This window comes from Mastigoproctus giganteus, chromosome 8 (assembly GCF_048544385.1).
Source record: "Mastigoproctus giganteus isolate SK-2022 chromosome 8, ASM4854438v1, whole genome shotgun sequence".
Lineage (NCBI taxonomy): Eukaryota > Metazoa > Arthropoda > Arachnida > Uropygi > Thelyphonidae > Mastigoproctus > Mastigoproctus giganteus.
In genome coordinates, this window is record NC_143582.1 from 48,076,455 (window position 1) to 48,089,866 (window position 13,412).

At 39.0% G+C, this 13,412-nt stretch overlaps 1 protein-coding gene across 1 annotated transcript in view; it reads left to right on the plus strand.

The window, feature by feature from the left end:
• The first annotated feature begins 3,135 nt into the window (after positions 1–3,135).
• Cep97 (centrosomal protein 97kDa) overlaps positions 3,136–13,412 on the plus strand; it is a 220,207-nt gene continuing 209,930 nt past the window's right edge. Inside the window, exon 1 of the mRNA XM_090380233.1 lies at positions 3,136–3,148. Coding sequence (XP_090236359.1) covers positions 3,136–3,148 — 13 coding nt within the window. The remainder of the gene's footprint in view (positions 3,149–13,412) is intronic.

Consider the following 13,412-nt stretch of genomic DNA (forward strand, 5'->3'; position numbering starts at 1 on the left):
CACTCCAGAATATCCTCACAACTGCCACAACCTCCAATAGAAAATATTTCCTGATTATTGCCATAGACTTTGCTGGGGCGTTCGACTCACTCTGGTGGCCAAGCGTCCTCGGCCGACATTTTTTTTTAAATTATGATTTTATTTATTAATTTTTTCTCTTTGCTGGTACCCTAAGTTTGGGTAGCTGTGGGTACGGGATTTGCTGGTGCCCACTGGTATAGCACTATCTCTAGTGGGTGCGGGACTTCGCCCTCTTCAGGGCAGACAAAGATTGTAATGGTCTATCTCCGCTTGGCTAAGGACATATCTAGTTGTGGCCCACCTCCTCGTGGTGTAGACGGGCACCGGGCACGCTTTCCAGGAGATCGCTTGCCCGGTGGCAGACGCCAGAAACAACTAAACAAAACATAATATACACAAAGATAACACTACACGTTTTTAGCTGCTCTACAGAGTTTTATATCATCACAGAGTTATAGGGAGGAGATGAACTTATGTTCCTGGAGCCGCTATACAGAAGATACTATATATATATATATATATATATATATAAAAAAAAGTCCACCTTTCTGGAATCGCGACATCCTGTATCATGTGCAGCTGGTTTGCAATGGAACACCCTGTCTGGAGTCGTTCCCTCTTAGCCTGTAGGACTATATGGCGGTCATCCTTGAGCGTTGTTTTTCGTGGACGACCAACACTGGTCCTTCGAACAGCTATACTTGTCGTTCTGGAGACCGACCACTCACGTGAGACGATTCTACTGCCGGTACCGAACTCTGCAGCCACACTCCTCGCACTTCGACCTTCATTGAGCTGCCTAATTATTCGACCTCTGGTAAAGACATAGTGATGTTGTCTACTGGCCATTTCGTTGTCTATGGCACTGTAAGAAACCAATCGAACGTCTGTAACAGTCGTGTTCACCATTCGATAATTTGCACATAACTGCTGAACTGCTGCATTTATCTGTTTATGTGAGCTTTCTCATCACGATACAAATGTTTGCAAGTGCACCAGCTTTCTACTGAAGGCCACAGTTATGCAAATCGCCACAGGCTGTTTCGTTTGATTTCGTGGTTGTAAACTTTAGAAATAGTTTTGGTCTTTAAGTTTTGCACACCAGTGTACTACTACCACTACTACTACTAACTCCGGGAGCCTTACTTGCCTTTATGCTCAAAGGTTTTTCTAATAAATCTGTAATTACGACATCAATAATTTCATATGGATCAGAGTCACTGGCACAGCATCTCAGCATGAAAGGTCTTTCGTTAGTAAAGACCGATGCAAAGTACCTATTTATTTCAATGCCAAAATCAGCTGGGTTATCTAAGAGTTTCCCCACACGGATCTGATTAGCTCTCTTTTTCTCTGTATTCATATACATCAAAAATTCCTTGTCCCCATTCTTGTTTTCACGAGTAGCACAATGGTATCGTCATCGTTATCTCCACATTGGTGGAAAAGGTCCGCGTTCGAAACCCGTCGATGATGCAAGGAACATTCAGGAACATTCAAAGAAGTACATTCAGGAGATTGGCATTTAGTGTTATTCTGCCTCCTCTGTGTGTTTCTTGGGTCTTCCTTGCCTTATCAATGGCCATTGTCTGGAGAGGTTAAGTCCAGTTTAATTGCCTCTAATAGGACTAAGTCACAGTTAGATGTTGATGGTCTAAGTTTCTATTTCTCAAGGACAACCATGGTGCATCTCCAGTGACTGTGCCTGCTCCCGAGTACTACAAGTACACATGTTCACAAAGTAAACGTTGTGAATATTTTATCTTCATGAAGATTAAAATAAATTGGAGGGAGACAATTGCACTCGCCTTGTAAGTAAAAAATGCGTCCACGGTCCTGAGAAGCCATGTCCGTCTTTGAAAGGAATCACCAAAATTCGTCCATGTACATTGGCCACAAGATAACATTGATTTTTCTGGTTTCCCTTCTACGCGGCAACTCCGAATTTTTTGACTCTAGTTGAAAGTAACTTCACTTCATTTTTAGATTTGGCTTCGAATGATACATTTTTCGTTACTTCCCAATAATGTCATCCCAATATTGAGTCCTAGCCCATTTCGAATTGTTTACCACCTTCGGAAACTGGGGGAGGGTTGTCTATATATACCCTAATAGGACAGTGGGTTTAGTTTCATTTTTGTTTTTACTATTTTGCCTATTTAAATTATTAGAAAAATAAACGCACAAGGCGTAATAAACTACGAATTAGAAATTCACTACAGAATTGCCAGTGATATAAACTCAATATTTTGTTCGTAGTAGTGAAGTACAGCAGTAGTGTAAAAGGCATCTATTTAATTTTATCTCATATTGTGACTGCCTTCACAACATGTTACCATGATATTGCACTACCTCGAATAAGATGCACTTCACCAGTGGAGAAGACTATTGTTACTTATTCTCGGACACTACCAAGAAAGCACCGTTTCAAGGCTTATTGACCTATCCCCGGTGGGTGGGTTGGTACTCTGGTGTTGCAATCATGCCAACCCAGTTGTGAGGTATAATTTCACAATATGAGAGATGCCAAATGGTGTTCGTAGTAATAGTACTAGAAAAATAAACGCACAAAGCGTAATAAACTATAATTATCAATTCACAACAGAACTGCTAGTGATATATACACAATATTTTGTTTGTAGTAGTGAACTACAACAGTAGTGTAAAAGTTATCGATTTAATTGTATCTCATATTGCGACTACCTTCACAACGAGTTACCATTTCTAGTAGTAATGTATACCATTCGGCATCTCTCATATTGTGGAATTATATTTCACAACTGGGTTGGCATAATTGCAACACTGGTACCAAAACCCAGGATAGGCCAATAAGCCTTGAAACGGTCCTGTCTTGGTGGTGGTATCCTCCGGAATAAGTAACAATAGTCTTCTCCGTTGGTGAAACGTTACTTATTCGAGGTAGTGCAATATCACGACAACTCGTTGTGATGGTAGTCACAGTATGAGATACAATTAAAGCGTGCCTTTTCCACTAACTGTTGTAGTTCACTACTATGAACAAAATATTGTGCATATATCAATAGCAGTTCTTTATATTATATAATTCTTCTGTACATTATTTTCTATACTCTGTAACCTGGCGGAACTTTTAAAATGGCGGCTGAAGGTATGTTTATGATGTTCAGAAACGCTGATTTTTCGGTGTATTTTGTGTTAGCCGTATTTATTTTTTAGCAGTTTAATTCATTAAATTTTTGTTTGCGGCTGACAGATCACACTAAGTAATTTATTTTTTTAATTCAAAGTTAGCATTCTTTTTATATGAGGAGCAAGCTTAAAAATTAGGCTGATATTTAGCTATATACTATGTAAATATTTATAGTTGTAATTATTTATCACTTCGATTGTCCTTTCCATATAGGCAGTATTTTTAATCATTTCAATTTTTACAAATCTTTGACCTAAACCAAATTTTGAACCAGTGTTCGTGCACCTATTGATCTGACCAATTTTTCCGTCAAAAGAATCTACCAGAGAGATGGGAACCTTGCTTATAAATGTTCTCTTGGTCGTTGAGCGTGAATATAAAATATATAATAAAATGAATGCTCGCTCATGGAAACCTGGTGGATTATTTAATTGAAAAATAAAGTTTTCAATTCTGTACCACGTGTAGCTGTTATCTAAATAGGAGTAATGTGGCATTAGGTCACTGTTATGAATACAGTGATGGTTAAGTGGTTATAAAGGGCCAGTGCTCATAATGAACTAATGTGATGAATGGAATTCTACAGGAGTCGTTGTTGGACCCAGTAATGTTCTTAATTTATTAATGATGATGATGTAGGCTTATCAATTTTAATGTTTCATTTTGCTAATAATAATATGAAGGTGGTCAGGGTGTGCTACTTCAGGTAGATCTAGATAAACTGACAGATGGGCTGAAAATTGGCAATTGACTTTTAAAATTGATAAATGCAAAATACTGCATTTGGGTAGCACTAATGAAGGAATAATTACAGACATCTAAACTTGACTTCTGTTCCAGGAAAAATAATATAGTCACTGGTTACAAAAGGAATGTAGGACAATTACAGCTTTAAACAGTGAATGCAGTTATATGGCAGTCGTGAATTTGTGATGAATGCTGCATTAAAAAAAAAAAAAAAAAAATGGAGGTGACTTTGAACAGCTGCTGTAGAGGTTTGTTTCATATCCGAAATAGACTTTTAAGATTAGTTTATAGGAACTTTTACAAGAAATATGCTTCAACATTTCTTCTGTGCAATTTCGAAACACCCTATATATAAATGGAAATATAGTATAATCTGTTTTAATTTCTTAAAGAGTAAAGGGTTATAGATTATTCTCAGCTGTTTTCTGGTACTTCCTGTATCACTCCTTTTTAATGAATGCTAAAAATGCTATCCTTATTATACTATCAGCCTCACATACCAAGTGCTTGATATGCAAGGCTGATGGTGTAATATAAGGAAAGCAGGTCTTGGTGTGTTAGATTGATGCAGTGTCAATTTGTTCAATTTGACAACTTTGTGGGAAAAAAAATCATTATTTTATGCTATAAATTTGTGGTTTTAGTTCTTAAAAACTGATATGGGTGATTGTGCTTCCTCATTGGTCACTCAGCTTCCCATTTTATGCTGAAAATTTTTCATGGTACATTGAGATCTCCCTTAGAAGACACCACTCTAAAAGGGGCAGTTCGTGTTGTGGACACTAAGGCTTGGGTCCTAGCCAGAAATATTAGAAATTGATGTTAAATGATGACTCCAATATAGACATTCTCTAATACAGATGCAGACACTTTAATAGGTGTCCTTTTGGTATTTTCAACCTCCTTAGATGGAACATTTTCAAGGATAATTGACACACATTTGCATTTTCAGTGGTTGACAGGCATTTGCAATAAATGCAAGTGAAAGTCAAGTTATTTACAGTAACACACTAATTAGATTTACGATGATCATGGATTACTCACAGAGCAGATGGAACAATATTTGTTAGTATGCTCCAATGCATATGAACAAATATTGTTCGTTAATGTTTAGTGGAGCATATTAACGAAAGCCCTACTGCTGGTAATGAATGTTTACAAACTTTTTTTCTTTTCAATGCTGTTCCACTATTGCACATTATTTAGCAATGCAATAAAATAGCACACATAAGAAATGCTGTTTCCAGAATTTTATATATAAAAAATTACTTTTAGCAAGTCTGAATAAGGTGATATGTATATAGGAAAAAAAAAAATGTTTGCGACAGAGCTATAATACATTTCTTTCTAAAAGAAATTCCACCACTGGATGGCATAGATAATTTTGACCAGTATCTAATGGTAATTTTCTGTGTCCATTAATACAAGGTATTCACAAACCTCCTTTACAAACCCCAAACAATATTATGTAAATAACATTAGTAGAGGCATATGATGCAAGAAAGCAAGCTTATGCAATATCAGCCAAGAAAAGAAAAGAAAAGAAACATCTCCCATTTAATCCCTCCGTTCGTTCGAAATACCTGTCCAGCTGAGCCTTAAATTTATTTAGGCTATCAACTTCCACAACAAAAGATGGAAATCTGTTCCACCAACCAACTACCCGCTGGCTAAAGGCAAACTTCCGCACATCTATCCTACAACTGTCTTTCCTCAATTTGAATTTATGCCCTCTCAAGTGATTATTCTGAGCAAGAGGAAGAATCCCATTAGCATTGAGCATGTTCAAACCATTCAAGGCTTTATACACCTCATTCAGATCACCTTGCAGGTGCCTAGTCTCCAGACACTGTAAACTGAAACATTTAAGCCTTTCTTCGTAAGAGCAACCCTTCGTTCCATTCACTACTCTTGTTGCCCTTCTCTGTACTTGTTCCAACAGCTCTACATCCTTCTTAAAATGTGGTATCCACACCTGTATACAGTACTCAAGGTGTGGCCTGACCATTGCCTTATACAAGGGATTAATCACTTCCTTATTCCTGCTAGAAAAATTCCTGTATATCATTGACAAGACACCATGAGCTACTCTTGCAGACCATCTGCACTGCTCAGAAAACTTCATATCTGCCTGCACAATATCACCAGGTGCTTTTCATTCTCTACCACAGAGTTAGGCGCCTCCGTAGCCAGGTGGAAAGGAGCAGCAGTGCGTAGCAAACACTTCTTGATTAGACCGGGGTTCGAGCCTGTCACCACCAAATACAGAGGATGCGGAAAGGTCAGGGAATGACCACCGCATATCCCGGAGCAATATGGCCTTAGTTGCTAATGCTCCTAAAAACCAAATAACAAACAAACAACAACCACAGAGTTGTTATGTTATTCTGGGGTTACTGCTTCCCATATGTAGTACTTATACATTTGTCAATGTTAAACTTCATTTGCCACCTCTCAGCCCATCTGCTCAACTTTTCTAGATCCTATTGCAGCAGCTTACTGTCATTAGTGTCCTTAACAACAACACTGCCAACCTTCGTATTGTCTGCAAACTTGGACATTAAGTTTGATATACCATCATCAATATCATTTATAAATACAGAAAACAACAATGGATCCAACACTGTACCCTGAGGGACTCCACTAATACATTAGTCCACGATGAGCAATGTCTATTGATTACCACTCTGTCTTCTTCCAATCAACCATCTCTTTATTCTTAGCAGCAATTTGCCTCCAATGCCACACTGCTCCAATTTGTGCAACAGTCTTCCATGTGCAACAGAATCAGAAGCCTTTCTAAGATCCAAATATATAATATCAAAGTTATTCCCTGCATCCAGTTCTTTTGTGACTGAATCATAGTATCCAATCAAATTGGTCAGGCAAGACTTTCCCTTAACAAAACCATGCTGTGTCCGAGCTATAACCGAAGTCTTGTCTAGATTATCCTGCAGTGCTTCTTAAACCAGTGCCTCCATTAAATTTCCTGGAAGAGAAGTTAAACCCACAGGTCTATAATTATTTGTGTCAGCCTTTGATCCTCCTTTGTGAAATGGCGTCACATTTGCACATCTCCAGTCTATGGGTACCTCCCCTGAGTCCTAGGAAGCTCTCATAATTATGGCTAAAGATTTGCTTACTTCCTTTGCTGCCTCCTTTAATATAACTGCATAGATCCCATCCACCCCAAGTGCCTTTCTTGTTTTTATCTTCAACAATTTCTCCTCCACTTTCCTCTCAGTTAATTACAAAATCATCTAGCTCACTGCCAGAGTTTAATTCACATCTGGCATTGCCCTCCCGGAATAACTCCTCATGTGTGAATGTAGATGTAAAATACTCATTTAGTTTGTTAGCCACCTGAGCAGGATCATCAACAGTTGAACCTTCAATATTCAGTGGACCAATCTGATTCATCCCTTTCCTTCTAGAGTTTACATAGGTAAAGAACTCTTGGCTGTTTTTCTTTGTATCCTTTGCCAAAGATTTCTTATAATCTGCCTTTGCCTGACTAATCTCCTTTGTGACTTGGTTACAGACCAGCTTATATCTATCATAAGCTTCTATGTCATCCATTAATTTATATGTATCCCATGCATTTTTCTTCTCTGCCATATGTCTCATTAGTTCATCTGACATCCATTTAGGCCTAAACCTTCAGCAATATTTCTTAGTTGGTATGTGAAGCCTAGTAGCTTCCTAGATTAATTCTTTGAATGCCTACCATTTTCCATAGCCTGGTGGGAAGCAGCAGCAGTGCGTAGCACATGCTTCTTGATTAGACTGGAGTTCGAGCCCATCACGACCAAATATGGAGGATGCAGAAAGATCAGGGAATGACCACTGCATATCCCGGAGCAATATGGCCTAAGTTGCTAATGCTCCTAAAAACCAAATAACAAACATAACAAATCCCACTGCAGCACACTGTGATCACTGCCACCTAGTGGTTCCTTTATCTGCAGATTCTTAATGCACGAAGAATCGCTACTGATAATCAGATTAAGAGTATTACTCCCTCTAATTGCCTCCCGAACATGCTAATGTAGAAAACAATAATCCATAAATCCACAAAAGCTTTACTAGTGTGTGAGTGACCAACCCACAAATTCCAGTCAATATCTGGGAATTTAAAATCCCCCATTAAAGACTCTGATTTACTGGTCCATCCTATTTCCCTGTACAGTTTCTTATTATACTCATCAGGGTCATTAGGCCTATAACACACTCCTACTCTCAATTTTGATCACCCAATGCTTATGTCACACTAAACCGACTCGACACTGCACTGTCCAGCGATGTTGACTGGCTGTACTTCCTTGGATTTTGTGTTTCTTAACTAATAGCATAACCCCTCCTCCCTTCCTATCCTGTCTATCCTGCCTGTACACATTGTACTCCCCAAAATCCAGTTCTGCCTTCCTTATATCTGTGTGACACCACATATCTATATCCCAACAATATCTTCCTTTGATGTTTTGAGCAACACCTCAAATTCATCAAATTTATTTACCAAACTCCTAGCATTGGTGTACACGGAAGTATACAAATACCTGTTCCTGTTCTTAGCTACCCTAACACAACCCATGTGTTTACTTGTACCGCAGGTGGGCAGGAGCAGCAGTGTGTAGCACACGCTTCTTGATTAGACTGGGGTTTGAGCCCATGCCCACCAAATATGGAGGATGCGGAAAGGTCAGGGAATGACCACCGCATATACCCGGAGCAATATGGCCTTAGTTGCTAATGCTCCTAAAAACCAAATAACAAACAAACAAACAAACAAACAAACAAACTTGTACCGCAATGACTCCCAGCAGTCTCTGAAATACCCTGCATCTTGTTTTCCAGGTTGCTGCTCATTCCAATAGAAGCAGTGCAAGAATCACTTTCACCTCTGCCAGTGTCTACTGTTAATCTATTAGTCCTTGTATATCCCCAGGCTAGCAGTTTTCAGACCCACCTAACACTGCCTTTATTGCATCAGCAAATATTCTTGCACCCTTTCTATTTAAGTGTATCCCATCCCTGTAGAAGCAGTCTCTCCTGTTAACAGGGTACATTGGGGTACCCTGTAAATAAGGTACATTATACTAATCTGATATCACTTCCTGGTGATACAGAATGGTGTTATAATCACAAAACTGTAACCATAGTGGAATTTACCAACCTGTTTAACGAAATTATCAACACCAAGAAGGCACACTGCATGGGGTTGGTAAATTTGGTTCAACGAGTTGCAGTCTGCCACCTTTGCTATGCATAAATTTCAAACCCAGTTTAAATAGAAGCCACCGAGTAGACCTAAAATTCTGCAATAGTATGGAAAATTCTTAAAGGACACCTGTTTTTGCAATTATTCTGGCAGAGGTGGTGCTGGAACAGAAGTCAGTGAGAGTGCAATGGAGCTGGTTTGAGGAAGTTTTACACACAGCCCAGGGAAATCCATACAACATGTCAAAGTCAGCAGTGTTTAACATGTTATGTCAATGTCTGAGGATGAAACCATACAAGTTACCACTTGTACAGAAGGTTATCGATTGATGACAAAACTAAGAGGATGGATTTTTTAAAAATTTCTCCATTGTTATAGTTTTGTGATTATGTTGCCATCTACTGCAGCCTGCACATTTTCTGATTGGTGAATAAAACTTGAAAATATCCTCGACCACTTGAAAGTTGTTTGAGATTTGTGACATGATTTGTAAAGAATATTTGTAGGCAACTGTGCATTCGATATTCCTGTAATGCTATGGGATGTTTTGCATTACTTGATTAACTGTTTTAGTGATGGTGGTGTCCAGCTTTTTGATTGCGCAACAATGACAGTATTCTCTAACCATTGCATACCACTTTTCCTTGGCAGTAAGAAATAGCTGTCATTTAAGTATCTACATAAGAAGTGTTCATGTATGCAGATTTTTCCTTGGAATATCAAAATTTTTCTTAGGCATTACATTTATCAAAGATTTTTATGACCTAAAGCCTAAAGTTCTTAAATTATTCAACAAATGCTTAAATACTGGAACGTTTCCCAAACCTTGAAAACACACCCTTAATATATTACAAAAACCTGGTAAACCTCCAGACAGTGCCAGATCCTACCGCCCCATAGCCTTGCTCTCTCACCCTGGAAAAGTGTTAGACTAATCGGTACTAAAATTTACCACACTGCAGGGAGCTACAAGCTCCACCTCCTCTCTTCAATACAGTTTTAAGCAAGGGCTTGGATGCAAAGATGCCTTTTAGAACTTCATCACCTCATCTTCCAGGTATGTTCTGGCGATCTTTATCGACTTTGAGGGGCTTTTGATACCTTATGGTGGGGGCGCACCCTCAGTAGACTTCATTCCGATCATTGCTCTCCTCATCTTTATTATTATTATTAGCCATACGGTGCAAGGAAGCCTGAGGCTTATACTGTAATAATGAACTGTAACAATTCATTATTACTGAAACAATAGTAATAATGAATTGTGCATGAATAGGAGTCTAGTCTAGTCTCCATTCCCTGTCTGGAGACCAGGCACCGGCGAGGTGATCTGATAGAGGTGTATAAAGCCTTGATTGGTTTGAACATGCTCAATGCCAGTGGGATTCTTCCTCTTGTCCAGAATAATCACCTGAGAGGGCATAAATTCAGTTTGAGGAAACATAGATGTGTGGAAATTTGCCTTTAGCCAGCGGGTAGTTGGTTGGTGGAACATACTTCCATCCCTTGTTGTGGAAGTTGATAGCCTAAATAAATTTAAGGCTCAGCTATTTGAAATGGACAGGTATTTCGAACGAACGGAGGGGTGAAATGGCAGTTTTTTTTTTTTTTTTTTTTTTTTTGTCTGATGCTGCATAATCTTGCTTTTTTGCATCACATGCCTCTACTAATGCTATTGCTAATAGCACAGTAAGCTCTTGCTGTTTCTCATGGTTATGTTCCTCAGAACTGTGATGAATAACAAAATGAAGGGGCCAATCTGCCTATACAAAGGGTACTAGGAAAGTTTTGCAATATGACACAACAATGAATCACAGGAAGCTGCTTGTTGCTGCATGTTGAGACATGTTCATACGTGCATAGTAGCCGCTTAGAAGAAATGACTCTTGCACTAGATGATGATTGTCCACATCGTACAACGATATTCAGGTGGTATAGAGAATTCCAAAGGGGAAATTTCACTCTGGAGGATTCTGAGAGGCCGGGAAGGCCACGAACGTCAGTTACGGAGGAAAACGTTACTGCTGTGAGGAAAATGCTTGACGAAAACAGGCGAGTGACCTACCAACAGATAGAGGATACTTTGGGCCTAAATGCACCGCAATTCGTTCGATTCTGCAAGATCATTTGCACGTGAAGAAACTTTGTTCTCTCTGGGTGCCGCATCAACTGACTGAAGAGCAGATGACATGACGTGTGACTTGGTGCCGGGAGATGTTAAAAAAGTTTGATAAGGGACAATCTCGTTATGTGAACAACATCGTGACAGGTGACGAGACTTGGCTATACTATTACGATCTGCCGACCAAGGCTCAAAACAAAGTTTGGGTCTTTGATGATGACGACACACCCGTAATTGTCAGAAAATCCCGATCTGTAAAGAAGAAAATGATAGCTGTATTTTTCAAATCGAGTGGAATTGTGGAACGCGTCGTTTTGGACACGCAGAAGACAGTCACAGCTAAGTGGTATACTGAACAATGCCTGCCTAAAGTCATTGGATCTATGAAGAACCTGCGGCCAAAGTCAAGAATGGACACCTGGTACCTCCATCACGATAATGCTCCAGGTCACCGCGCCAAAGCCTGCACCGAATATTTGACCACGACAGGACTGAAACTTCTCGAGCACCCTCCCTACAGTCCAAACCTTGCTCCCTGCGACTTTGCACTGTTCCCGCATGTGAAAATGAAGCTAAAAGGGAGGCGGTTTTCCAGTGATGAGGACCTTCTACGGGCTTGGGACAACGAGTTTGCTTTACTCCCTAGTGAAATGTGGCAGAACTGGTTTAAAGATTGGTTTCAGAGGATGGAGAGGTGTATTGAATGTAGAGAAAATTACTTTGAAAAAATTAAATAAACAAAGCTGTATTGCAAAACTTTCCTAGTACCCTTTGTATATGTATTGATTTGGATATGATGTGTTGCACAAAAGAAATGTTCCAAAGACAAAAAATAAAATAAAATTAAATTAAAAAAATAATTTTTATTACTAAGGAAAAAAAAAAAATTGGTGGCTCAATCTCTCTTGATAGACCTTGAGTTACCATTTTATCTTTAATATAAACTCTGTGTAAAGTAACCTCTAAAATAAACCACCAGTTTATTTTTGCGAGGACTCAGACACTGCTGCCTCATTGTTTTTAAAGAAAGGACTGCTTTTCAGTTGTTTAATTTGCTTTTCTTTCTCTATGTAATGTTCTTTGTAACAAAAAATTGCATGTTCAATCTTCCTTGCCTGCTACGTTTCACATTAGGATCCTTTTCTGAGGCAATTTTCACTTGATTTATTGTATGAAGGAGTTCCAATAGCACTTTGCATGCTGGGACTTTTTCCTGGTTCATCTTCTTCACCTGTATCACTTGTAACCATGTCTTCTGTTTGTCCATTTGCTGGTCTAGAGTAATGTGTATGTGTGTGTGTTTTTTTATAAGCTGTAAAATGTATGTCACAGGTAGTATTCCTTAAACACAGCAATAACTCCCAGGTTTGGGAGCTGCAATAATGATGTATTGGGTAGAAGAAATGCAATTTCAATTTTAACATCTATTGCCAAAGATATAAAATCAGTTGGGTGACTAGAGATATTCTCAAGGAGTTGCAAAACCTTTTTTTTTTTTTTTTGGAAGGCAATTTCTCTTACAATATTGTAACAGTTGGGCAAAAATCGTATAATGACCACTGTTTAAAAATATCTTGAGTAATCCTTGCCCTTCAGCTTGAACACCATATTACAGGTAAGCTTCTAGGCAAAAGGATATATCTCTTTTGGGGATTACCCTGACTTCTAATCTCTCTTGGCACAAGCACATTACAAATGTTGCTTCCTCTGCATCTAAAAAACTTGGTTTTCTCTTTCGCTCTCGCCGTTACTTTTCTTCCAAACAGCTGCTCACTCTGTATAAATCGCAAATCCGCCCTGCCATGGAATATTGTTCCCACATTTGGGGTGGTGCCCCAAAAACCTCTCTCAGGCTTCTTGATTCCATTCAGAAGAGGGCAGTTAGGTTAATTAATGACTCATCTCTAACAGAGTCTCTCCACTCGCTTTCTCATAGACGCACTGTTTCTGCTGCTTGCCTCTTTTACAGATACTTCCATGGGCACTGTTCTTCTGAATTGGCTTCTATAATTCCCGCTCTCTTTCAAAACAGTCCGAACACGTGCCGCCACCGGCCAACATCCATTTACTGTCCAACGTCAAACCCACAGAACCAACTTTTCATTTTCCTCATTTATTCATTCAACTGCCGTTTTCTG